General features: G+C 43.7%; 1 protein-coding gene across 2 annotated transcripts in view; it reads left to right on the top strand.

The window, feature by feature from the left end:
• The window catches only part of LOC146063878 (enoyl-[acyl-carrier-protein] reductase, mitochondrial-like), a 90,957-nt gene that overhangs the window by 50,988 nt on the left and 12,765 nt on the right, over positions 1-27,204 (top strand). For both annotated transcript variants that reach the window (XM_083176750.1, XM_083176749.1), the window contains 3 exons: positions 15,698-15,800; positions 15,991-16,064; positions 20,322-20,382. In XM_083176750.1, the coding sequence (XP_083032876.1) occupies positions 15,698-15,800; positions 15,991-16,064; positions 20,322-20,382 (238 nt within the window). The remainder of the gene's footprint in view (positions 1-15,697; positions 15,801-15,990; positions 16,065-20,321; positions 20,383-27,204) is intronic.

Here is a 27,204-nt window from a genome sequence, read left to right as displayed (position 1 = left end):
CACACAACACAACACACACACATACACTACAACACACACACAAAAACAGTACAACACACACAGAACAAATAAAATATAATTGCATCATAGCATACCCTCCAACTGTAACAACATTTGCCATTTTTTAACAGTCTGTACTGGCAAATAAAAACTGTACCGAATATACAGTTCTTTCTTTTTTTTTCCATATCCATCTCTCTCCAGTCCTCCAGGCTGCGCTTCCTGGCCGGTGGCACTGAGAAATCTTTGTCCTGGCCGATGCACCTGTTGATCAATACAAAGTGGGTACACTGCACTCGCCCTGTTAGTTGGATGTTAGGCGCTGCTCTGCCTTAAGGGTGTCTCAGACCCTTTTGGTTCATAGATAATGCTTGGTCGATGGGCATGAGCACTGCCTGTATTTGTTTGAATGTTATGAGTGTTAATGCCCCCATACACTAGGGCAAAATGTCCTAAGGACAAGTCAGCCCCAATTTCCCCTGAGCTTCCCCAGCAGCTCCCCAGGGGAGCTTGATAAGATTTGGCACTTATGTGCCATTTTTTACATGTGATAAGTCGGCTCGATTTATCACATGTAAACCCGGGGAGCAGCGGGAGGGCAGGGTCCGGGGGAGGGGGGGCTGCAGGAGAGGGTCCATGGCAGGGGACGCCACAGGGAGTCAGCAGCGGTGGGAGCATAGAAAAAAAATTGTATTCAAAACATGGGCGGCCGCTGATTGGCTGAGCTCTCAGCCAATCAGCGGCCGCCCAATCTTTTGAATAGGATTTTTTCTATTCTCCTGCTCGTTGCAGGGTCCGGTGTAGCTGCGAGCGGCGGGAGAAAATCCTATTTAAAACGTTGAGCTGCGGGGATACTGCTGGACTGCGCTGCTAGAAGGGCAAAGGCAGCGTGCAGGGGACGCTGCGGAGGATAGAGATGGAGAGCCGGACAGGGGGAGGCGGGAGCTGTCAGTGCTGAGATAAGAAAAAAAAATACAATGAATGGGCAGCCTGTAAATTGGCTGAGCGCTCTCTCAGCCAATTGCTGACTGGCTAAGAGAGCGCTCAGCCAATCACAGGCTGCCCATTCATTAGTAACAAAGAAAGATACTGACAAACCCTTTGGCGCAGAAATAATGACTCTCTTTGGTGCTCTCGTCGGTTTTACCCAAAAAGAGAGAGAGAACAACAATAGTGTAATACAGTCAAAACCAATGTGGTGAATAAAGGATTAATTCCATAGGTTGTGACTCGTACCATTCCAGGAAGTCTACTTTTTAGGGCAGACTGGTAATCGCATATTGGGGAGCGGTCACGTCACCACCAATCGTTACTTTTCCAATGGGTCCAATAAACATATAAGGATAAGAAAAAGCTGGTACTGTATAGTGAAAATACCGCTTTTATTACAATAAAATATAACATTAAAAACAAAGTGCATATGCTGACTCTCACCGAGTGGTATGGTCTACCCACAGTTCAGTAGACATACAAGCAGATGTTATCAACCAACAGGCGTCCCTGGCAGCTGGTCACCCAGGTAAGAACAGCAGTCCACCTTGTCCTCCTCCAACGCGTTTCGAAACTCCTCTGGTTTCTTTGTCAAGGCTAAAGAGGAAGGGTGTCTATACCCATATTTATACTCCTATCTGGGACGTCCTAATTCCAGACATAGATTCATCCTACACCACTATTCCAGGATTCCCCTATCTAAGATATGCCTCCCTGTTACTAGGTTTTCTGCAGTCTTAGTAGTCATGTGGTCTTAATCGCGGGAAGAGACCCAGACGCGAGTTTCATTCATTGTATGGGCTTTTTTTTCCAGCACTGACAGCTCCCGGCTCCCCCTGCCGTGCTCTCCGTTACTGCCGCCTCTGTCCCCCCGCAGAGTCCGCTGCCTCTGCCCTACTAGCAGCATCCCCCGACATCCACCCCGCAGCATCCCAGCCACCCCTGCTCCCTCCACCGTCCTGGAGCACAGCACGCTGCTCCAGCGTCCCCTGCCCGGCTGCACATAAGATTTAGCAAATCTTATGTGCAGCCGGTCCGACCTCCCGACTACGATCTGATGCGCACGGGTCCGTGCATCGGATCGGACCGGGTGTCTGGACATGCGATTTCCCTGCCCGATCCATCTGAATCGGGTGAAATTGGGACAAATTCGCATAGTGTATGGGGGCCTTAAGAAGTTGAAGAATAAGACTAAGAAGAGATAAAGATTTGTCACAATAAAGTGTACAATTGACTCAATGAATCATGAAAAAATATAGGTGTATACAGAATTACAATCAAGAAATGAAAGTAGGATTAAAAAATAAGTCCTGTTTCAAAATTATTATTGTTTGGATGGCGGTGGGTTGCAAAACAAATCTATAGGTGAGGGGGTATGGATATTGTGGGCTTAATTGGTGACACCCCCCATCTCTATATTTGTTTCACAAACCCACCCCACCTGGTTGCAGGATAGGAAACAGACAGTTGTAGTAAATGGAGTGCATTCTATGGAGGGACATGGGTACTCTTTACTTATCACGGCGCCCATCGCGGCCATCGCGGGCATTGAATGCACTAAAAAATCTGGTGCGACGCGACCGACGCGATGCCCGCGATTTCCCATAGGGAACAATGTTAAATGTCTCAATTGACCCGATTTTCCTGTTCAATGCCTCAATTGACCCGATTTTTCCATAGGAAACAATGTTAAATGGCCCACAGAGGCCAAATAGGCACCCTGAAGTGTGAAATGGCCCCCCCAATTGTTAACGCCACCCCACGATGAATGTGAACCCGAAGCGTGGCGAGCGCAGCGAGCCCGCGAGGGGTGGCGGTACGCGTCCTACGACCTTTTCATACCCCCACAATCCACGTCGGCGTGGAGTTGAGAATAGAATAGTGTGGCGAGCGCAGCGAGCCACCGAGCCCGAACCGTGGCGAGCGCAGCGCGCCCCGCGAGGGGACGCGGATACCTGTGAAGCCCGCGAAGGGACGCGTATACCTGTGAAGGTATACGCGTCCCCTCGCGGGGCTCGCTGCGCTCGCCACGCTTTGGGCTCGGTGGCTCGCTGCGCTCGCCACACTATTCTATTCTCAACTCCACGCCGACGTGGATAGTGGGGGTATGAAAAGGTCGTAGGACGCGTACCGCCGCCCCTCGCGGGCTCGCTGCACTCACCACGCTTCGGGTTGACGTTGATCGTGGGGTGGCGTTAACAATTGTGGGGGCCATTTCACACTTCAGGGTGGCTAATTGGCCTCTGTGGGCCATTTAACATTGTTTCCTATGGAAAAATTGGGTCAATTGAGGCATTGAACATGAAAATCGGGTCAATTGAGACATTTAACATTGTTCCCTATGGGAAATCGCGGGCATCGCGTCGGTCGGGTCGCACTCGATTTTTAGTGCATTCAATGGCCGCGATGCCCGCAATTTTTTTACCTGCGATGCCCACGATCAAAATACCGTGCTAGGTAAAGAGTACCGGGACATGTTACCAGTGGAGTACCCCAGGGATCTGTACTTGGACCAGTGCTCTTTAATATCTTTGTTAGTGACATTGCAAATGGTATTGAAGGGAAAGTATGCCTTTTTGCAGATGACACAAAGATATGCAACAGAGTAGACACACCAGGAGGGGTAAATGAAATGACTGATGATCTAGGTAAACTTGAGAATTGAACAGCAGATTTCACGCACAAGGCAGGTGAGCAGTGCTATACTAAAAAATAACCAATGGCAAGTGTTTGGCACAATATAAAATTTTACTTTCAACAAAAAAAGCCACCACATATAATTAAAGTACAATATAAATAAAACAATGGGAATAAAAACAGTGATAATAATTCAACGCCACAGGAATTGGGGTTGGAGGTGTGGATAGGCCCAGCACGATTTTTAGGTCACAGGTAAGTGCACATTACCAGTTCTTGTATACCTGTGTGTAGGCAGAATGCTCCACTTTTATTGGGGTGGTATTCCTCACTATTTATACGGAGCTGTAGGCTGCCGCTGGAGATAGTATATGGTTTCCACACACAGGAGCTGGTGTCCTCTCATACAGGTGGCCAGATGGAATGTGTGCCACCAGAGGGGTCCAGAGAGCAGTGTCCGCCAAATGTGAAGCAATAGTAGGCAGGGATAAAGGCTTCCGCACACAGGACTAATTTCCTCTTCTGTGGGTGACTAATTGGAATATTGAGCCACCAAGGGAGTCCAGTGGGGAACAATAACGAGCAATTGGTAAAATCGTAACTGGAGCCAAGAAGTCCACATCAATCGGTAGTCCACAATGTAAAGACCTGGGCATGAAACTGGGCACATGACGCTTTCACTGCCAACTGCAGCTTTATCAAACTTAAAAATTAGTCAAGAGCATGGCAACTACAGTTTAATGCTAAAAAATGCAAAATTATGCACTTGGGACCCAAAGGCTCAATATAGAATCAAGGGTACTATAATGGAAATTACTGAGGAGGAAAGGGAATTAAGAGTCAATATTTCAAGTGATTTAAAGGCAGAAAGCAATGTAGCAAAGCAATGAGGAAGGCTAGTCAGATGCTTGGTTGCATAGGGAGAGGAATCAGTAGCAGAAAAAAAAGAAGTAAAAATGCCACTTTATAGGTCATTGGTACGGCCTCATCTGGAATACTGTGTCCAGTTCTGGAGGCCATATATTCAGAAGGATATAAATACATTAGAGAGTGTACAAAGAAGGGCAACTAAAATGGTGCATGGCCTACATCACAAAACTTACCTGGAAAGACTAAAACATCTTAACATGTATAGTTTGGAGCAGAGAAGGGAAAGGGCAGGGCCGGTGTAAGCTTCGTCAGTGCCTCAGGCGCCACCCCCCCCCCACCCCCCGTCCTCCACCCTCCGCCCCCCACTTCCTCTCTGACCCGGTCCGGGGGGGGGGGAGGATTGTGCCGTCCGTTTACCTGCTCCAAGGCACGGGGCAGGGTGTGGGGGCGCCGTTTGCTGTGATTCACCGGGGAGGTGCAGTTGCGGCACTGTCCAGCTTCTTCCTACTTCTTCCTTCTCCCTGTGGCACTTGGCAGCTTCTCACGCCTCTAGGGTAGGGGGGGGGGGCGGGGTAGGGGAACACAAGGGGGGACAGGGGAACTCTCACTTCACAGAAAGGGTAGTGGATAAGTGGAATAGCCTCCCATCAGAAGTGGTAGAGGCTAAGACAGTAGAACAATTCAAACATGCTTGGTATAGGCATATGAATATCCTTACAAAGGAATAAGGATCAAAAAGGGTTGAGATTACCTGAAGGATAAAAAAGGGGCAGACTAGATAGGCCAAATGGTTCTTATCTGCCGTCAAATTCTATGTTTCTATGTCTCTATCCAAAAAATTATCAATTTGAATAAGAACTTATTTTTAATTCTACTTTTTTTCTTGATTGTATTTCTATGTACACCTAGTTTTTTTCACGATTTATTGATTAAATTGTACACTTTAACTAGGCAAATCTTCATCTCAGTCTTATTCTTCAACTTCTTACACTCATAACATTCAAACAAATACAGGCAGCCCTCATGGCCATCGACCAAACATTAGCTTGCAATTGCTGGATCTGTGGATTGGTCCAGTGGGTGTAGGGAAGAATTTGGCCCATTGCACACATTCCCAGAGGTTTGGGTAGCGTGCGTCGCATCATGACTTCACGTGGCTGGGCCCACAGACCTGCTCCTGCACTCAGGGGCTGCCCCACTGTTTGGTAGAGATGCCAGACATCAGAGACTGCTGCAGCAACTCTGTGGCGGGAGCTATGATTCATAAATTATGGCGCGGTAAGTAATTCCCACCCTGGTCTCCATGCACTCAGCACCTGTAATTACATATCCTAGAAACCAGGGGCGTAACTAGTGCCTTGTGGGCCCCATAGCAAAATCTTGAAAGGGGCCCCCCTTATTGGCACTGCAATACCACCTAGGGGGGGCAGAAGGGAAAGTTTGGAAAATGAGAGATAAAGGCGTTGATTTAATTCAGCGCACTGTAAATAGTGGCAGGGGGGAGGTAGTAAAGGGGGAGTAGAGGAGACAGCAGGAGTAGAGAAGAGAGGGGGAATAGAGGTCAAATTGGGGGAGTAGAGGTTGGGAGAAAGAGAGGGTAGGCGTAGTGGTCAAGGGTGGGAGAAGAGGTCGAGGGGGGATAGAGGATGAGAGGAGTTGGTATAGGATGTGATTGGTGGTAGAGAATGAGAGGTGTAATAGAGTACCAGAGGGGGGGGGGGGGGTGATATAGGATAAAAGGGTAGGGTAGAGTATGAGAGAGGGGGTTGATAGAGGACCAGAGGAGCGGGGGTGAAAAAGGACCAGAAGTGGGGGAGGGTGATATAAGACCAGATGGGTGAGGGAGTATGTTGAGCAGTGGTTTGAAAGCATTGTGATAGCCATAACCATCACTATGATTGTGTACCTTGTTCTGTCACTCTCAGCACAGGGCTTCAGCTTTCCATTGCCAGCAGCACATGGCTCCGGGTCACTCTCTCACCACCAACGCGGTGCTTTATCTACACCGCGCCGTGTATCCCTGCCCCCAGCACTGTAAGGCATTTTCTTCTGGGCGCCAAGCCTCGCTGTCCCTGACAGTGCAGTGCTTTTCTATCCAGCGCCGGGTCTCGCTGTCCCCAACAGTGCCGGGTTCCTCTTCCCGGCTCCGTGTCCCCACACACGGTGCCAACTCTCCTCCCCACCAGTGCTTACGCTGCACTGCCTTATGCTGGTTCTTCCTCTACAGCGCCAAGCAGGGCTTTGTATCACTGTGCTCCCACTCACCAGCGCTGCCTGAGTCCACTTTAATTGTGCCGCTAAAGGGGGGGAGACATGGACAGCAGAGCAGCCATAGTATTTTTCTTTTTAAAAAAGAATAAAAGTCAAAAGGGTGCAGGGGATTGCCTCGGGCCCCCCCAGCCGCCGGGCCCCATAGCAGCTGCATCCCCTGCACCCTCCTTAGTTACGCCACTGCTAGAAACTGTACCATTGAAAGTATAGAAATTGAGGTGTGGCCACACACTTTTTTTCATGACCACGCCCCTTTCTACTTTTATACCGATTTCTGACCTCAGATGTTGGAGGGTATGTCATAGGTGCTAAATCTCAGGAGTGGATGTGGACTTCATCAACAGACACAAGCTATAAAGTCACCACACCTAACACCATTGCTGTCATTGAGTATCAATGGAAACACATTCTAACATTATGGTGGAGACTTTAACAAATTACAATCTTAGATCTTTGGCACAGCATAAGATGAAATTTTACAGCAATTTTGGAAATAAAAAAAAGGTTTTCCCAGGCAATGCCAGGCGGGGCAGCTAGTAATAATAATAATAATAATAATTAAGGGGGCATGAAATGCAAGATTTGGAATCGTGTTAGTATGGTAAACGTTATTTTGGGCACTGGTGGCATGTAAAAAGGATAAAGTTATAATGCTAGGACAGAGTTCACAAAGGAGAGACATTTATCTATTATCAATGAGTGATAAAGGTGCCCAAACAAGGTGTGATTATCGCATGCGATTTGAACTTTTAAGTTCTAATAGTATCGCATCTAGTTCAAATCTCACTGTGTTTATTTTGCCTTGCTTCTACGTAGTCCATATCGCAAGGCAAAAAAGTAAGTGCAGGCAGGAATTTTGGAACTAGATTGCATGTACCCTGTAATTTACTATAGCAGTGTAGTTATAAATCAGGTTTTTTTTTTTATTTGAGTCTTTATTTATACTTTTTTTTTTTTGACAACGGCACAACAGTACCACAGTACAAATCACAAACCATACACAAATAAACCATAAGAATATATAAATACATACATGTTAATACACCAATAAATTACATAGAACCCCCCCACTGCCCCCCCCCCCCCACCCCATCACACATACCCCTGACCTATCGTATCCTCTCTAGCCTTTCTTCCATATAGTTTCTACCGTTCAGCTCATTCTGGATTAGATTTACATAATTATTTTTATAATTTTCTTGACGCTACTCCTTCAGGAGTTCCGCTACATACCAGTTCTTATTTCCGGATAGCCCGGTTCCTGCCGTAGTTACTAACCTACTATTGCCCTTTATCGGTTCCTTAATTAGTGAGAAGAGAAAAAAAAAAAACGCATCGTGATCATATATCCTATTTTTACAAACATACCATATACTCGTGATATATCTAAATGTGAACATAATTCCTATTTGGCCTTTAATTTTTAATTAATTCATTTATTATTCTTTTGTGTATCCCCTTTACCCCCTTCTTTCCCTTCTATCTACCCTTTTCCCCCCCTTCTCCCCCCACTCACTTTGCTATACTCCATCCATGATTTATCAAAGATATCTATCCGTGTCGCTATTATTTTATCCGTGTTGGTTATAGAATATCAAAATTGTCAGAGTTAACTTTCTGTGCCCCTTTTATTTTATCCGTGTTAGTTGTATAATATCAATATTATCGCAAAGTACCAGAACCCATCCAGTGTATTTATCTTTTCAGTAATAGTTATCCCCACTTAATTCCCATTCAATATTACTTCCCATTTACCTAAATAAACATAATGTGCTTGTTTAATATGCCACACCTATCCTTTTCACAACTCTTTACCTCACTCACCATCATTCCGGGCTACCACTTTATAGAGCCTTGAGTATCTCCATCTTCCCCAAATCTTCGCATATTTAACCTCAGCCCCTCTAGAGGCATATACATATCTCTCATGTTCACACGTACTGTTGACTAAGTTCACCCATTCAGCAACAATAGGGCCCGAGGAGGCCATCCATTGCCTTGCGATGATGACTTTCGCTATTGCTGACACATTAATCACTAGATCCTTCCAATCACCATTTAGATCTTCCTTCTCCCACACACCCATTACCATGCTAAGCTCTGTAAGGAACCCTCGACGTACACCCACCGTCACCAACTTATCCACAACCTCCTCCCAAAACTCATTGATCACCTTGCAGTCCCATAAGAGATGCCAAAAAGACCCCACCTCCGCCCTACATTTCGGACAGCAATCAGATTGAGTTCCTGCAATTTTTTTTAAACTAACCGGGGTTAAATAACTCCTATGCAGGATGTTGAATTGCCGCCGGGCCCCATAGCAGCTGCATCCCCTGCACCCTCCTTAGTTACGCCACTGCTAGAAACTGTACCATTGAAAGTATAGAAATTGAGGTGTGGCCACACACTTTTTTTCATGACCACGCCCCTTTCTGGTTTTATACCGATTTCTGACCTCAGATGTTGGAGGGTATGTCATAGGTGCTAAATCTCAGGAGTGGATGTGGACTTCATCAACAGACACAAGCTATAAAGTCACCACACCTGACACCATTGCTGTCATTGAGTATCAATGGAAACACATTCTAACATTATGGTGGAGACTTTAACAAATTACAATCTTAGATCTTTGGCACAGCATAAGATGACATTTTACAGCAATTTTTGAAATAAAAAAAAGTTTTTCCCCAGGCAGTGCCAGGCGGGGCAGCTAGTAATAATAATAATAATAATTAAGGGGGCATGAAATGCAAGATTTGGAATCGTGTTAGTATGGTAAACGTTATTTTGGGCACTGGTGGCATGTAAAAAGGATAAAGTTATAATGCTAGGACAGAGTTCACAAAGGAGAGACATTCATCTATTATCAATGAGTGATAAAGGTGCCCAAACAAGGTGTGATTATCGCATGCGATTTGAACTTTTAAGTTCTAATAGTATCGCATCTAGTTCAAATCTCACTGTGTTTATTTTGCCTTGCTTCCACGTAGTCCATATCGCAAGGCAAAAAAGTAAGTGCAGGCAGGAATTTTGGAACTAGATTGCATGTACTGTACCCTGTAATTTACTATTGCAGTGTAGTTATAAATCAGGTTTAGTTCAAATAGCACACAGTGTACAGTCCAAATTGTATAGCACAAAATGTATAGTCTCAAAGCACACCTAGCACACATCTCACTGTGTGTGGGCACTATAACATAGAAACAGAATTTGACAGCAGATGAGGTCTAGTCTACCTATGTCTACCTATGTACTGTACATACCTGCACACTAGGGTTAAGTTTTGTCAGGAGACAATTAACCTACCACTATAACAATCATTTTTGGATTGTGGGAGGAATTGAGAGTACCCAGAGTAAACCCAGGGCCGGTGCTAGGTTCCTCAATACCCTAGGCCAGTGGTTCCCAAACTGTGTGCCGTGGCTCCCTGGGGTGCCTCGGGACACTTACATGGGTGCCACGGGTTGGTGGTCCAGGACCAATTCAAATTATTTATGATCAATTATTTGTGGACAAAACCAGTGATGGTGGCTGCCAATCATAAAATATGTACAAACAGAAGCAAATCCTGCCCTTTACCACATAACTGAACCAAAGAAACACATAAAAACACAATCTACTTCATTCTATATATTTTTGGGGGGGCCTAGGGGTGCCGTGTAAAAATTCTGCTACTATAGGGTGCCATGATTCTAAAAAGATTGGGAACCCCTGCCCTAGGCAAATGGTCTGCCTTCTCCCCCCCCCCCCCCCACACCCCCACCCCCAAGAGGAGCAGAGAAATAGAGAAGAAGGAGGGAGAGAGAGGGAGGGGAGCAGAGGAGGAGGGGAGAGGGAGCAGAGGAGCAGAATTGAAGGAAAGTGGGAGCAGGGGAGAGGTGAAGGAGGAGGGGAGTGGAGATGGAGGATGTGGAGGATATGGCGAGGAGGAGAGGAGCAGAAGGAGGAGAGGAGGAGGGGTAGAGTAGAAGGAGGAGCAGAAGGGGGAGGTGAAGGAGGAATGGAGGAGAAAGGGGGAGCAAATCAGAGGGAGAGCAGAGGAGGGGAGGGGTGAGGAAAGGGGAGAGGAGGGGGGAGAAGAAGAATGCTTGGGCAGAGGAGATGGAAAGGGGAGAAGGTAGCGCAGGCATTTGAAAAATGTGTGAAAGCAGGCATTCCGTCAAAATGTGTGTGTACCTCCACTTATCAGCAGTACACTCTCTCCCCGGGGCCGCGTCTCCTCACCATCCGCGGATTACAGCGCTCCAGGGGGGTGCGGTACTACACCCCCCTGCTACTACTGCTTACCAGCAAGGGGGGCACCAGCCGCTGATAACGGCTGACTAGCTGGAGGGTGGGGGGTCGGCCGCAACCCAACGATCATAATCCACAGGAGGGCTCTAGTGGTAGGTGGGTGCGGGCGCTACCATGCCGCACATTGGCGCTGATGACAAGCAGGGGGGCAGCGGGGTAAGGCTACGGGCAACAGATTAACAGGCAGGTTCTTGTGGGGGTGGGGGAAGGTATGGCTCACTTACCTGCTGGTGAATAGCTGGTAGCGTACTTGGCAACTGAACTGATTTCTTCTTTCTCTCTTCAGCTCAGTACCGTCCTCCAATGGCCGGCACCCTAGGCAAATGCCGAAAGCTGCCTAGTGGTGACACCGGCCCTGAGTACACCCCCACAAGCTTGGGGGGGAACATACAATTACCACACATTTAAGGCCATTGTGGGAATCTAACCTGTTACCTCAGTGTTATGAGGCAGTAATGCTAACCAGATCAGCAAACCTTTTTTTTTTTACAAGATGGCTACCACAGAGAAATCCCAGCAGTCTCACTATGTTTTTTGTTATGGTAACCATGGAGTAGCTCCATTTAACAATCAATGAAAATCTGCACTTTATGGGCTGATCCCAAGTAAGGCAGATCTCTGCACATCTGTAAAAAGCAAGTTTTAGCATACAGTGCATGTCAGATGGATCTTTGTCTGATATGTATTTCCCTGAAATAGTAATTATGGGTCAGGAACTGGGTGACGACAATGTAGTCTATCTCTTCACTGGCTCCCCATTACTTTCTGGGTTCTCTTTAAACTCCTCACCACCACCTACAAGGCTCTCTCCTCCTCCACTGCTCCTTACCTCTCTTCACAGATCTCTATCCACACTCCCTCCCGTCCTCTTCGCTCCGCCGCTGACTGACCTCTCACCTTATTATTATTATTATAATTTTATTTATAAGGCGCCACAAGTGTTTCGCAGCGCCGTACAAAGGAACAATACAGGGAAACAAAACTTGGCATAACATTGAATAAATAACAAAAATACAGTACAAATAAAGAGCGCCACAGATCAATACACATTACAGCTTGGATATAAGTAGTGAGGACTCAATCAACATACAACTAGAGGCTTGAGGCCAATGATGGAGAGGAGTATGCAGACGAAGATGGTCACTGAGTGTTGGAGTAAAGGAGAGCTGTGAGTGAAATGTGAAGAGAAGTGGGCTTTGACAACAGGAGGGAAGAGGGCCCTACTCGGAGGAGCTTACAATCTAGTAGGAAGGGGAGACAGACAGATTACAAGAGGTGCAAGCGAGGGGGTGGTGGTTAGATAGCAGGATGTAAACAGGAAACAGGCAAGGGGTCGGAGAACCAGCTGGTTTATGCAGTGGAAGGGTACGCTTTGATGAATAGGTGAGTTTTCAGTGCCCGTTTGAAGCTTTGCAACGTCGGGGAGAGTCTAATGGAGCGAGGGAGTGCGTTCCACTGAAGGGGTGCAGCACGGGCAAAGTCCTGTACTCTAGCATGGGAAGCAGTGATCAGGGTGGAGGAGAGACGACAGTCGTCAGCTGACCGTAGAGGGCGGGAGGGTGTATGAATGGAGATGAGGTTAGAGATATATGGAGCAATGGAATTAGAGATGGCCTCCTCCCACTCCCATGTCCAAGACTTCTAATCACCTCCTCCCACTCCCATGTCCAAGACTTCTCTCGCACTGCCCCCCTGCACTGGAACAACCTCCCGCCACCCATCAGGTTTTCTGATTCCCTTACCTCCTTCAAGCGCTCCCTCAAAACCCACTTCTTCCGATTAGCCTATCCCTCCTCCTCCTAACCTCTTTTGCTCCTCCTATCCTGCCTACCCTACCCCTCCATCCGTTCCTACTTATCCTATTGTTTTTCGTTCGTCCACCCACCTCCTTTTAGTCTGTTAACTCTTATGAGTAGGGCCCTCACGTACTCACCCTACCTCTTTACCTCACCAATCCTCCTGCCCGGTTCTTCCCTTCCTCTACTTCATCTTCAGTCTCCTCGACAATTTCCACACCTACTTCAGAACTGATGCTGATTTTAGTTCTACCAGCTATACCCCTATTTATGCTGTACTTTATCAACACACCCTGTACGTTACCATGTAATTTGTTTTTGTTTGCTATGTACGGCACTGCGGACACTTTGTGGCGCCTTATAAATAAACGTACTACTACTACTAGTCACACATAGCTTGTGTGCGTGTCATGGGCATGTAACTGTGTGATACACTGCCCAAGCAATTACTGATTGTTGGCTTGGAGCCCTAAACTTTCAATATTGTACATTAGTCAGTGTTTAAATTGCAACATTCTTACTGGTTTGAGCTGAAGTTACCTTTCATAAAAAGTGGCAGTAATTCCTCCTTAATGCCAAAATTCTGCTTCATTACATGGCTTACAGGTAACAATCCATTTAGGATTTACTATGATAATCACGAGATGATTCTGTGCACCAACAAGGTTAATGCACCACTAAGTCCACAATATAAATATTTGCTACTTGCGTTGTTTAATACTGCAGTATAAAGATAAGAAACAGTATTATTCTATACTGGATATTATATCAATATTAATATTTTAAGTTGTATGTCGTGCTCTGAGGAATACATATTCTAGAATATTGTTATAACCGAAACTGTAATTAAGCAGTGAGGTGAACCCTTTCCCTTGCAAACAGTTGGTGGCAGAGGCGGCTGCAGAGGAGGGGCTGCAGCATGGTGCAAAATTCAAATAGGGGAGAAACACCAACTGCCATTTCAAACTGACTAACTGGCAGTTGGTGTTGCTTCCCTAATTTAATTTTTGAACAAATTTTTGAAGACCACTAGAGTTGAGACTCAACTCTAGTGGTGAATTATGACAAATGTGTAAATTGATTGATATATTTTTTTTTTACACTGTTGGTAAGTTCTAAAGAATCCTGCCTTATAAACCAGTGAGATAAAGTTACTACTGTGTTGTTAACTGCACCTATGGTGTAACCAAACCAGGGAAAACTTATCTCACTGTGGTGAGAAAGGATCCAAAATACAAGAGCTAATAGATTTAAATAGTTCACTCACCTAAAGCAGTGGTTCTCAACCTCGGTCCTCTGTTGCCCTGCAGGTGCACAGATTATTCACTGACAAATTTTAAAAGATCCACAGGTGGGGCTAATTACTTCACTTGTGATTCTGTGTGGAGTCCTGGAAAACATAAACTGTTGGGGACCAAGGTTGAGAACCACAGACATAAAGCCCTGTACACACGGGGTGATTGCAGCCAAAATCATGTACAGAGCGACTGTTGATGGGAGCGTGCTCCTGCAAACAGCGGCTTCCCCAAACAGAGTGTGTCGTTTTCATTAGTGACCATTGCTGGTCGCAGATGAAAACAGGACACTGGGCAACATGTTTGCTGAGCAATATATCTCTCAACTATAATCATTCAGTGAGCATATCGCCCCATGTGTACAGGGCTTAACACATCTCAATAACACAGACCTGTAAAGATCCTAATACCGTACAACAGTATTAGTTTACAACAACAGTTTGAGTTTTATTCCATGCATAAAGAAAAAGGAAGACTGGATGGATCTCTTGCACATAACATGGGGCTGGCTGCCAACAGTCAGCAGAGCTGCTTTCCATTTGAAGCTGCATGGATCTTTGAATTATCCCTACAGAAACTTGCATTAACATACTGTAAGTTAGTAAAGCAGGCTTCTGCGGCACCATGAAAAAGCAGCCACTTCAAGTCCAAGTCAGAATTAAATTCTGCAACTCTAATTAATGAAGAATGAAGTAATATATGCCCATCAATAAATGACAAGAAAGAAAGAAAGAAAGAAAGAAAGAAAGAAAGAAAGAAAGAAAGAAAGAAAGAAAGAAAGAAAGAAAGAAAGAAAGAAAGGCTTTGCTTGATCATGGCTGACCCTTTGATGGCAGCACCAGGCACAGAAGATAAAATACTTGAAGAGGTGAATGTTAAATTTGGTCACAATAAATTCCTGGATCGCTATAATAAGTGCTGATACAAATTGTTAGATATTACCAGACATTAATTAATATAACCCAAAATCAGGAAATCTAGATACCATTCCTTTAGAATGTAAGATCTCACGAGCAGGGCCCTCTCTCCTCGTGTGCTTTTATATATCTCTACCACCCTGATAATTGTGTTCATGCCCTGTCCCCTGATGGAACTGTCTTTATTTACCATGCACTTGTCCTAAATTTCAATGTACTGTAATTTATTTTCTTGTTTTTCTCTCATGTACGTATTGTCAGGCGCTGCGGAACCCTTGTGGCACCGTATAAATAAATAAATAATAATACCAGCCAACAGGTGACAGTGTCATTCTGCGTGCATCTTATTTTGCTTTTGCCAATTTAAGCCTATATGCAGTAGGTTAAATACTATACTATACTGCATTTCGTGTTTATTAATAAATAGGTTCCTTTTGTGTCCAGTTTGTTATCCTGTTTTCATCCCCACAGCAAATGTTAATAAAAGGTAAGGATGTGGCATTACCAGTTATTCTGCTGCTTGATGGAAAATTTCTGTTCATGTCTTTCAACAGGAAAGTGTCAGTGTACAATTTGTCTTCAGCTATTAAGTTTTTTCTGCTTAACCAATATTATTTGTACTTTGAAGGCCAAACGTTAATGTACTGATAGAAAAGCTCGAGTCCCTTGGAGCCAATTATGTTATTACAGAGGAGATGCTGGATAAACCAGAAATGGCAAATCTGTTCAAGGTAATCCTTTGTGAGCGTATTTCTCCTGCACAATTTCTAAATTCCGTTTATGGTTGTAAAGCAACTGCTGTGGCTGTAGTTTTGTTAATGCTTGTAGCTGGTAATTGGTAGTGACAGTATGAAGTAATTATCAATATACAGAGTATTGTAGTACACATCAAGCTGGTCATGCTTTGACATCTTTTCACAGGTGCTTGAAAGGCCTAAATTAGCTCTGAACTGCGTCGGTGGAAGCAGTGCTGGAAAGCTTTTCGCCCATCTTAAGTAAGTCACATTTACCTTGAGTACAAATTGTACATTGCATAAAGAAACAAATGCAGTGTCCTGATTACTAATCTACCATAGGAAATCTAGCTACGGGACTTGTAAGAGACATGGATGTGTGAACTGAGTATGGTTATCTTAATCAGAGCTGTGGCGGTTATTTAGACATGATCGGTTCTCTACTAATTTGCAGGTCCCTGCAATCAGGTATACGTCGCCAAGCCAGAGTAAAATACCGCCCTGTGCATTGATGTGCACAGCTTGGGAATGGCTTGCAAAAATAACTCCAATCGGTGATTAGCAGCAGATCAATACACAAGACGCTCACCATCAAATGATTTGTTCATGGTGTGCAGTCTTTGCGTAGCCATGGGCAGCTGCAATAGAAACAGGCTGTTTGGAACCGAAGCTGACGTCACACAGCTTCCCTTAAAATGCTTGAGCACGCCTGCATTTTCCCTGACACTCTCAAGAAATGGACGGTTACCTCCCCCAAACACCGGCGTTCTTGCGTTTGGCCAGCAAATAATAATAAATGCTGTATTTTTATTGCAGGAAGGCCTGATGCATGTGTTCTACGAGTCACACGAATGCGCAGTTATTCAATTATCGCCAGGGCCATGAATTCGCAGCTGAGCGATCAGGTCTAAATAACCCTCTTTATCTGGATATGATTACACTGACACACTGAGCAAAAGCCAGCGAGTTATATTCTAGGGATATATATTATTTTGAAAAATAATTTAAAAATTTGAAAAAGTTCCAAAAATCTTGAACTTGAGCATTAAACGTGCAAGTGATGTGAATGTATTAATAATAGTTGCAAATTTGTCATCAGTGATTTTATGCTATTTTGTGATCAATGGAACTGGATCGAATGTAGGTTCACTCTTATACAGCACTAAGAGATAACAAGCAACCCCTATTATGTACCATTGTGTATTGTATGGGGAATGATCTGACAAGTCATTGAAAGTTATTGACTATGAACTTGGCCTAGAGCTTTCACCATTGTTTTCCCTCCCACAGTGAGGGTTTAATTGTAGAAAAGAGGCCAAAAGGGAGTCTAGACAGTAATGAGGTCATAGACATAGGAAAGAGATGAGATATTGAGGGCTTTATATGTGAAGGGGAAGAGTTTAAATTGTATACTGTAGTAGACGAGGAGACAGTGAAGTGATTGGCAAATTATAAAGGTCAATACTGAGTAGCAAAATAAAAAGAAGACTCTGGATGTGGCATTTCCAATTAATGGAGGTGGGGAGAGATGAGCAAGAGGAAGGCCACAGAGATTTCATTAATCAAAGTAGGAATTTACAAGAGCACGAATGAGAGTTTTGGAGGGTTCCATGGTAAGGAAAAATCTGATTTCAAGGATGTTACAAAAGTGGAAGTGGCAGGAATGTTAAATAGACTGCATGTGAGGTGTGATGGAGGGGGAGGAGTCTAAGATGATGTCCAGCCGGTGGACTTGAAGGACAGAGGTGAGTGTGGTGCTGTAAACAGATAGTGAGAGTAGGGAAGTTAGGGAACATGATATGCTTGGTTTTAGGCATGATGGGTGACATTCTATGGGATGCGGAAAAATCTGCATGTTTATTATCGCACCTATTCGCACTTTTGAAAATCGCAAGATTGGGCTGTTTTTCGCATATTTAATGAGATGCGAAAAACGGGTCAAATAGTGCGAATAGGTGCAATTTGATGCGATTTCTTTAGTCCTGAAAATGTGCGATTTTCAGGTCTGAAAATCGCACATTTGCAGGAAATCGCAATTTAAAATAAAAAAAAAACTGCGCGGGTTCCCCCGCCAGAGCATAACCAGCCCCGGGCTCATTGAGCCGGTGCTGGTGACATAAAATCACGGTCCTCGACAAATAGGGGTCCCCTTGATTTAATGAAACCAGCACCAGGCTCAAGGTCCGGCGCTTGTTCCCAAAATACAGGGAACAAAATGACTAGGGGTCCCCCGCATTTCAAGAACCAGCACCAGACCCAACCAGCCAGCAGGGTAATGCCACAGCTGGGGGACACTTATTATATAAGGTCCCACTGCCAAAGCATTATCCCCCTGGCTGGTCAGCATGGGCAGGGGTCCTGGGGAAGTGGGGACCCCCCCCCCCCAAAGAAGGGGTACCCCCCCCCTCCAGGACTTACCAGCCCATGCTGAAAGTCCGGGGCTGTCCCCGATGCCCCTGGGCGGTGGGCATCGGGCTGATGAAAAGTGTAAAAAAATAATAAAAACTATTGTCTTATACTGTAGAACTATGAGTCCCAGCAAGCCTACCCCGCATGCTGGAGAACCACGAGTCCCAGCATGCGGGGCATTAAAGGGCCCGCTGGCACTTGTAGTTCCACAGTACAAGAAATAGTTAAATAAAACACACACTGACACCCAGAAAAATAAACGTTTAATACATCCACAGCACACACATACTGATACTTACCTACCTTGAGCCCGTGGATCGGTCCCTGGATCTGGGGTCCGGGGCCCAGGGCTCCAGGGCAGAAGAGTCCGGTTCCGGGGCCTTGGTCCTGGTTCCTGGGCTGGTCCGGGGCTCCAGGGCAGAAGAGTCCGGTTCCGGGGCCATGGTCCTGGTTCCGGGGCTCCAGGGCAGAAGAGTCCGGTTCCGGGGCCTTGGTCCTGGTTCCGGGGCTGGTCCGGGGCTCCTGGGCTGAAGATTCCGGGGTCCTGGATCCGTAGTAATCCTAAGGGATACCTGAGGAAGGAAATCCTACTCACCTGGTCCCCGGCGACGACCCCGGCATCTTCAGCTCCAGACGCGCTGCTCCCGGCTGGTACCCGCTCACGGACTGGAGAGACCCAGAGATGTTCATCTTCCGCGCCTCTCCTCAGACTGATTCTATTGGCCGCCTAGTGGGACTCATAGTTCTACAGTATAAGACAATAGTTTTTATTATTTTTTACACTTTTCATCAGCCCGATGCCCACCGCCCAGGGGCATCGGGGACAGCCCCGGACTTTCAGCATGGGCTGGTAAGTCCTGGAGGGGGGGACCCCTTCTTTGGGGGGGTCCCCAGGACCCCTGCCCATGCTGACCAGCCAGGGGGATAATGCTTTGGCCGCGGGACCTTATATAATAAGTGTCCCCCGGCTGTGGCATTACCCTGCTGGCTGGTTGTGTCTGGTGCTGGTTCTTGAAATGCGGGGGACCCCTAGTCATTTTTGTCCCCTGTATTTTGGGAACCAGCGCCGGACCTTGAGCCTGGTGCTGGTTTCATTAAATCAAGGGGACCCCTATTTGTCGGGGACCGTGATTTTATGTCACCAGCACCGGCTCAATGAGCCCGGGGCTGGTTATGCTCTGGCGGGGGACCCCGCGCTGTTTTTTTTTTGTTTTTACTGTTTAACCCTTTTTTTCCACCAGAACCATGCACAGATCTCAATGATCTGTGCAGGGTTCTGGCTAATTCGCTCATCAGAACCTGGTCTGATTTTTGGGCGAATTTTAGACACATTTATACAAATCGCATACCATTAAATATACGATTTGTATACTTTTAAATGTGAAAACATCTGGATGCGATGTGCTGCGAAAAACAGCCATCGCATTTCCAGAATGTCAAATTTGTTGGCCAAAATCGCACTTTTTTCACATTTTCACAGCTCATTAAATATGCGAAAATGGAAAAACATGCGATTTCGGCCGTTTTTGCGAAAAAAATGGAAAAAAAAAATAACCGCATCCCATAGAATGTCACCCGATGAGTTTGAGAAATCATGGAAACATCAGGACATGAATGAAAGACAGTAAAGAACACAAGAGAGTCAAGGGGTAAAGAAGTAAATTTGAATACACACTTTTAATTATATCCTAATTATAGTTTTCAATGTAATACTTTAGTAACTTTATTACTAAATATATAAGTAGTTTCCCTGTATGAATAATATCCTATACAGTATACCATGCTCAGACTATTTTGGTTTTTCATTCATGTTTCAGGTTGACATTCAAACTTAGCAGTCTTGTGTGAGCGTGTCTTTATTTTATATTTATATTTATTTATATTTATATTGCACAAGGTCGACACTGTCAAAAGGTTGACACAAGCAAAATCATTTACAAGGCAAAAACCATGTCTTGTAAATTATTGCCACTTTAAAAAAAAGTCTGAATTCGGCCAGCATCCCGCATCTCCAGCAATCTCCAGCTGATGGTGTGAAACAAATATGGTATTTTATGTTAGTAAAATATGTGACAAATTATGTTCAAATGTCCCACTCTTTTTTCTTAGGGATGGAAGCACTGTGGTTACTTATGGTGGAATGTCAAGAAAGCCAACACCTTTACCTGCTGTAAGTGTTTCAATGTAAGAATAGAAAATTGCACAGGAATGTTGGGCCTTGATATGAAAAGGTAAAGAGGCCATTGTTTGAAGGCATGGTTGTACCCATGTCCCAGTGCTTTATACCAGGTGCCGGACGGTATCCCGACAGTCCTTTTACCCAATGTCGGGATCCCGACTGTTAAAACACCGACAGACGGGTTCCCGACGCCCACCAGCTATTCTCCCTCGTGGGGGTCCATGACCCCCATAGAGGGAGAATAGAATAGGTGTTGAGCGCAGTGAGCCACCGTGCCTGCAGTGAGGCGAGCGCAGCGAGCCCGCAAGGGGCTTTGTAGCTCTTGCCATGCTGTCTGAGTCCGGCCAGTCAGGATCCTGACGTCGGGCTAATGAGTGTCGGGATCCTGACTGTCGGAACCCTATACCACACCCCTTTATACCCACCATCTCTACTCTTAACATCTCAACACAAAATGTGACATAGTGAAACCAATAAAAACTAAATAATGAAACTAGGTTATTGAGATAATGAGTTAGAACAAGATACGTTTTGAATCTTTTTGTGATACAATCTATAAGTTCCATCACCGTTCAACATTGTGTCAAGTCTGATGTTTGGTGTGGTTGATTTAATACACGATACAAGTTTGTGCTTAACAAATGCAATCTGAGAATTATGGGCTACACAACACAAGTGTGACAGTCCACAGCCAAATTTACTAAAGAGTTATTATGCAGCAGTTCTCAAACTGGGTCCTGACCCCAAAGTGTGTCCCGGCATTCTCAGCATGGGATCCCGACTGCATGTTGCTGGCCATCAGGCTGATGACTTTTTTAAATCTCAGTCAGTGATTCAAGGAGTCTGAAAAATCTGTTGAATTGTCTGTTATTTTAGACTCCACATCATTTGTGCCTCCACAATGCTGCAATGCAGGTGCTGTCTGCTGACTGTCATCAATGTAATGTGATGTGATGTCCTTCTGCAGTAACTTTTTTTTTTTTATTATTGTCTGATTATGGTCTCAGAGCATAATAGTTTGAGGACCCCTGCTCTAGTCATTACTGTGCATACATACTGTATTTACTAAATATTACGTATTTAGTATTTGAATTTATTGTGCTTTGAGTTTACTAGGTAACTTATTTTGTTTAATTCTTCTTAAATTTCTAATTTAACTCACAATAGAACAATCCTTTGCTAATAATATAAGTAAAGTCAGAAAAGATGAAATTATAAACTTTTTTATTTGACCTTAGTTATAATAATGGCTGGTATCCAATTAACCATGTTAAATTACAGTGGTTAATCCAATTAGCCCAGATAGCCGGCATGCAAAGCAAAATCCCTGATAAGCAGCCATTAGATATGAATAATACATGGTTCCGGATACTTATCCCACATCCGGTGTAGATCAGTCTATCATTATTAAGGGGGCTGACAAGGGGGGAGGAACAGTGATCTTGAATAAAACAGATTATGTAAAGGAGGCCTATCGGCAATTGGATAATACCAAGTTCTATGAAAAACTGTTAAAAGACCCTACAAATGATTACTGTGGTCAACTTAAGATATTTTTACTTAAGGGGATTGATGATGGCGCGATAACCAAAAGAGAATATTCTTTTCTATTTAGTGCACATCCCATTATCCCCACTTACTATCATTTGCCAAAAATTCATAAATCACTTTCTTCACCTCCTGGGCGTCCAATTATCTCTGGTGTTGGGTCCCTTACAACCTCACTTTCTGCTTTTGTTGACACTTTTTTACAGCCATATGTACGATCACTCAGGTCCTACATCAAAGACACCACCCATTTTTTGTCTATCATTCAAAGTTGTAAGTGGCAGGAGAATTATATGTTTCTAACCTGTGACGTAGAGTCTCTTTATACCAACATCCCACATATTCAAGGGATTAGGGCTCTAGAAAAATTCTTGTTAGCTGATGTGGACCTGAGTGATAGTAGGAGGTAATTTATTTTGGATTCAGTTGCATTTATTCTTTCTCACAATTATTTCACTTTTGATGGTTCTTTTTTTCTTCAGATTCTAGGTACTGCCATGGGCACCAAGTTCGCCCCGAGTTTCGCTAACCTCTATATGGGACTGTTCGAGGAGCAGTACATTTGGGGGGGGGGCCATTCGGGGCGGGCTTGGTGTCCTATGGTAGGTACATAGATGACATGTTTTTTGTTTGGCAAGGGGGACACTTAGAAGCACTCAAATTTATTGATTATTTGAATCACAACACTTTTGGTTTGAAATTCACCCACACTATTAATTTGAAGCACATTACTTTTTTGGATATCGCTCTCCATATTGATGATAACAACAAAATCGTCACATCCACGTTTATAAAAGAAGTGGATTGTAGTCGATATTTAAATTATAGGAGTTGCCATCATCGCCCCTGGGTGAATAATATCCCAAAAAGCCAATTGTTGCGGATCAAGAGAAACTGTTCCGACCCCCTGTCTTTCGAAAAACAAGCAGATGATTTAATTTTATCCTTTCTGGATCAGGGATATCCGTTCGAGGTCCTAAATTCTGCTCTGGAAGAGGTTAAGAAAATTGATAGAGACTCTTTACTTATAGTTTCAACTGATAAAACTATGAACACCCCAGATGTTACCTATGACAATAGCCAAGATTTTAATTTTAAACCATTATTTATCTCTAAATTTAATTCTCACTCTTTAGAAATAAAGAAGATTATTAACAAAAATTATAAAATCTTGAAAACTGATAGACACCTTGCTCCAGTTCTAGAAGATAAACCAAAAATAGTGTTTAAGAAAAATCTTAACCTTAAAAATGCATTGGCTCCGAGTCATTTCAAACAAACATCAGAGTCCTCTAAAATTACAACACATACTGTAGGCTGCCACAAATGTGGCAGAAACAGATGTATAACTTGTAAATTCTTGATAGACAAAAGTAAACAATTTACATCCTCTTCTAACCATTCAACTCATAGGATCAATAGTTTTTTGAACTGTAACTCGTCGTATGTGATCTATTTGATCACTTGCGACTGTGGTTTACAGTATGTAGGCCGAACCACCCGCTCTTTAAACATTAGGTTCCTTGAGCATAGAAGAAATGTGATTAACCAAGTAAAAACACATAGCATTTCTAGACATGTTAAAGAGAAACATCAGGGTAATGTGGAGGTTCTTAAAATTCAAGCAATAGAAGGGATTTCAAGTTCGAAGAGAGGAGGTGATCGTTTCTCTACTCTTTGCAAACGCGAAGCCTTCTGGATTTTTTCCTTAGGCTCCCTAACCCCCCTCGGATTGAATGAGTCCATTGAACTTAATAACATAGGAAATTTACTCCATAATATACATGTTCATCTTCGTTTCTTAATTCTTCTTTCTGTATACCATCTGTACTAGATAAACGAAAGATATGTCTATCATAGGCTGATTTTCTCCTTCCAACTGCTCTGAAAATAGGTGTATTGATATAGGCTATGAAGTGGTCTAACCGTGACTATGTATATATTTTCTGCCGATAATCATGATATAATGATAAAATTGCTAGTGTATATCCAGTTTTTTTCATATAATTATCTGTATAAAAATCTTCTTAAGATAATAATATGCCTATAAAAGTGCTATTAATCGGTTATACAATATCGCTCTATATACTCAATGTGCTCGTTGCTATAATTAAAATAGTCTGATCCGTAGACTACATGTTCACTATTGACATTTATCTTTATTTGATTGACAAATTTTTTCTTGTGTGATATACTTCTATTTACTTGAAATTTTCTAAAAGATCCCCCCCCAAAAAAAACCTCTCTCTGCCCATTGGGGACATATGGGTGTATATATTATATTTATGTTAATTTTCCTATTTTCTTTCCTTTTTCTAATTTATAATTTTTTTTCAATTAAATGTTTTGTCCCGACCGATTTTCTCTAAAACTAAAATGGAGAAATACCTCTAGTAACATTTAATGTTCTACATATGGATATAAATTTATATAAAAATTATATGTAAAAATAAATATACAAATATAAATATAAATATCTGAGTTTATAGCTTTAAAAATCGGTTATTTCTTATTAACCTTCACTATTATTATAATTATAGAAAATATATATGTACACGCTTATATATGGTCTTATTGATGCTGAGAGAGGGGAATAATTGATAAAATAAATGGTTAAATAAATAATAAATAATGAGTAACTAATTTAGAGTTTAAAACATATGGGGTATTATTATTTATATATGTACATGGGAGCTTGATCCTAAGTGTTCCTAGTTGGTCTTGAACCCTGGTTTCCTGGATACCTATGGTTCTATCCTAGGTGCTGCGCCACAGCAACCACACTGTGTCTGATGCTATTAATAGACATTTCAATTTGTTGTTAATTGATAGTAATTAGCGTGAAATACGATCCCTGCCTTTTTCAAATGTATTATATGTCTCTGTTTTTTTCTGTTCCATGCCTTTGAATAATAATATTACTATTGTTGTTTGAATAACAATGTATCCAATATATATATTCTCTCTCTATGTCTAAACTAGAAACTTGCCATTGAAACACTTATAGATGAGACTAGGATTTCTAATTATACATATGCCGCTTTGATTACGAATGTAATACAGGTGATCCCTTGTAGCCTTGCTACTATGATTGGTGAACAACCATTTAAATAGCCACAATGTAATAGTGGGAGTATCTTCTGAGGAAACCGTCAAATTTCCATGACGGAGAAACGCGTCAAGAATTCTCCCTGCCATTGATGCCTTGGATGCTTTTTATTTGATCCGTGCCCTGTGCCCACCCGTACCTCACTGCGCTCACAAAAAGCACCGTCTCCAAGCGATACAGAGATCTGCACACTCTCGCTGCAAACGGAGTGCAGCGCAAGCTGTTCAAAGTACTCGTCGGGAGCTGAGGTAGATATTAACAGCAGATACACCTGTTCCCCCGCAGCGTCCGTCTGAAGGCGGTCGGCTCCCTGACACAGCGAGCAGGTCTCGGTGCTGTGGTCAGGTTGTGGAATCCTTCATACGGCCAAAATCTTGAAGGCAGCTGTTATCCAAAGCACTATTTGTTCTTATTCACCTCATGCTGACTGAGATTGAAGCTCCAAGTGAGTAGTTTACGGGTGGTTATACAAATCTGCACTTATACCACTGACTTTTGATATTATCTACAAATTGGGTCCTAGCCACGGACCAAGTGCATTATCCATATTATTGGCAAGTGCTGGACTCTTTTCACCTGCAACCATCCAATATGCCATATCTGGTAACATATGAAATAGGTGGATACAAATACTCCAAACAATAAATTTGCCATCTAAACGCAAACTGTCAGTGTTCTGACAAGTATTGGCAAAAGGACACGGTTCTTTTTATTCTTCTTTTTTATTCTGTTCAAGGGATCAATGTACAAATTGCATACTTATATACTTTTTATGAAATGTTATTTTTATTTATGATTAAATAAATTTGTATGTTTATACGATTAAACTTTGCAGTGTTTCTTGCGCTCTCTAGAAAAATATTCTATTTGTTTCTTGTATTTAACTTTATTAAGGACTACAGAGAGCCTTAATTTGAGAGCAGCGAGTCACACTCTTCTTTAAAATCGTATTGATCAATTGATAAAATCGATTGCTGTGCGCCCGATTATTTGGTCCTTCTCACCCCCTTTGGTTGGTTTTTCTGGGACCGTGTGTTTAAATTCATCACACGGGTTCCGTGGATCACCAGGGTGGGTGATTGGAGGTCCATATCCGTGTTTACCACATCCGGTGTGTTAACTTATCACCTGAACATGGGAATCTTTTATCCTGAAAAAAACAGGCTTCAATGCATAGCTCATCTATTCGGTAAAAAAATTATCAAAATAATCCTGTTTTAATTCCTCCTCAATACTTTGTCCACTTCCAGCCATAATGTCTGCAAGCATATCATACAGGCATCTAACCAATATACAGTGTTTTGTACTCTGCAAGTAGAACTACTGTATGTTACACTTTGCATGGGGTAGTATGTAAGTATCGAAAGTGTAGGCTTGAGGCAACAAAAGACAGCTTTTGGTTTCCAGTACATAGTTCCGCTGTATATTAGTCTTGTGCACATTTTTTGGATATAATGGCCCTTATTCTGATCGGTGCGGCCGGAGCCGATTATGCGGCCAGGACCGTGCGTGCGAAACCCCGCCTTCCATACGGATCGCCAACTCCGTCCATATGCGGTAAGAAGCTGTCCGAACAGACCGCACGTGTATTTTTCACGGAATACGCCTCCTCCATCTAAGGGAACCTCCCCCATCATTCGATGGTCGCAGACCATCGAATGCAGGACCGTGTGCTCCACCAGCACCCGCAACCTCAGACCACACGGACATTTTTCCGTGCAAAAGCAGGGATCTGGGCGGGCAGCTGACATCCGGCGATGCCATATGTCCGCCCCCTACACGTGCGTCACGGCCGCATTACCATACGTACGCCCTGCGTTTTCATGGGAACTCCCATGAAACGCGGGGCGTATGCATATGGTAATGAGCCCAAATAGCCCTTCACGCCCCTCTCCACCCCCTGTTCGGAGTGTTCACATATCATGCGGGATTTGGCTGTACGCCCCGCTCGCACATGCGCAGAGACGCCTCTGCACATGCGCAGACACAAAACATCAGCGGGCCGAACGCACGCGGATATATCCGCACCTATCAGAATAAGGGCCAATATTCTGAATGCATGCACTTTTCTACTTCAAGACTCAAATTCAAATCATTAATAGACCAACCTGAAAATCAGGGCACATCAGCCCACACATTATCCAGTGTTGATGTTA

The sequence above is a fragment of the Crinia signifera genome, chromosome 3, assembly GCF_055691185.1.
Source record: "Crinia signifera chromosome 3, ASM5569118v1, whole genome shotgun sequence".
Taxonomy (NCBI): domain Eukaryota; kingdom Metazoa; phylum Chordata; class Amphibia; order Anura; family Myobatrachidae; genus Crinia; species Crinia signifera.
This window is presented reverse-complemented; position numbering and strand designations above follow the sequence as displayed.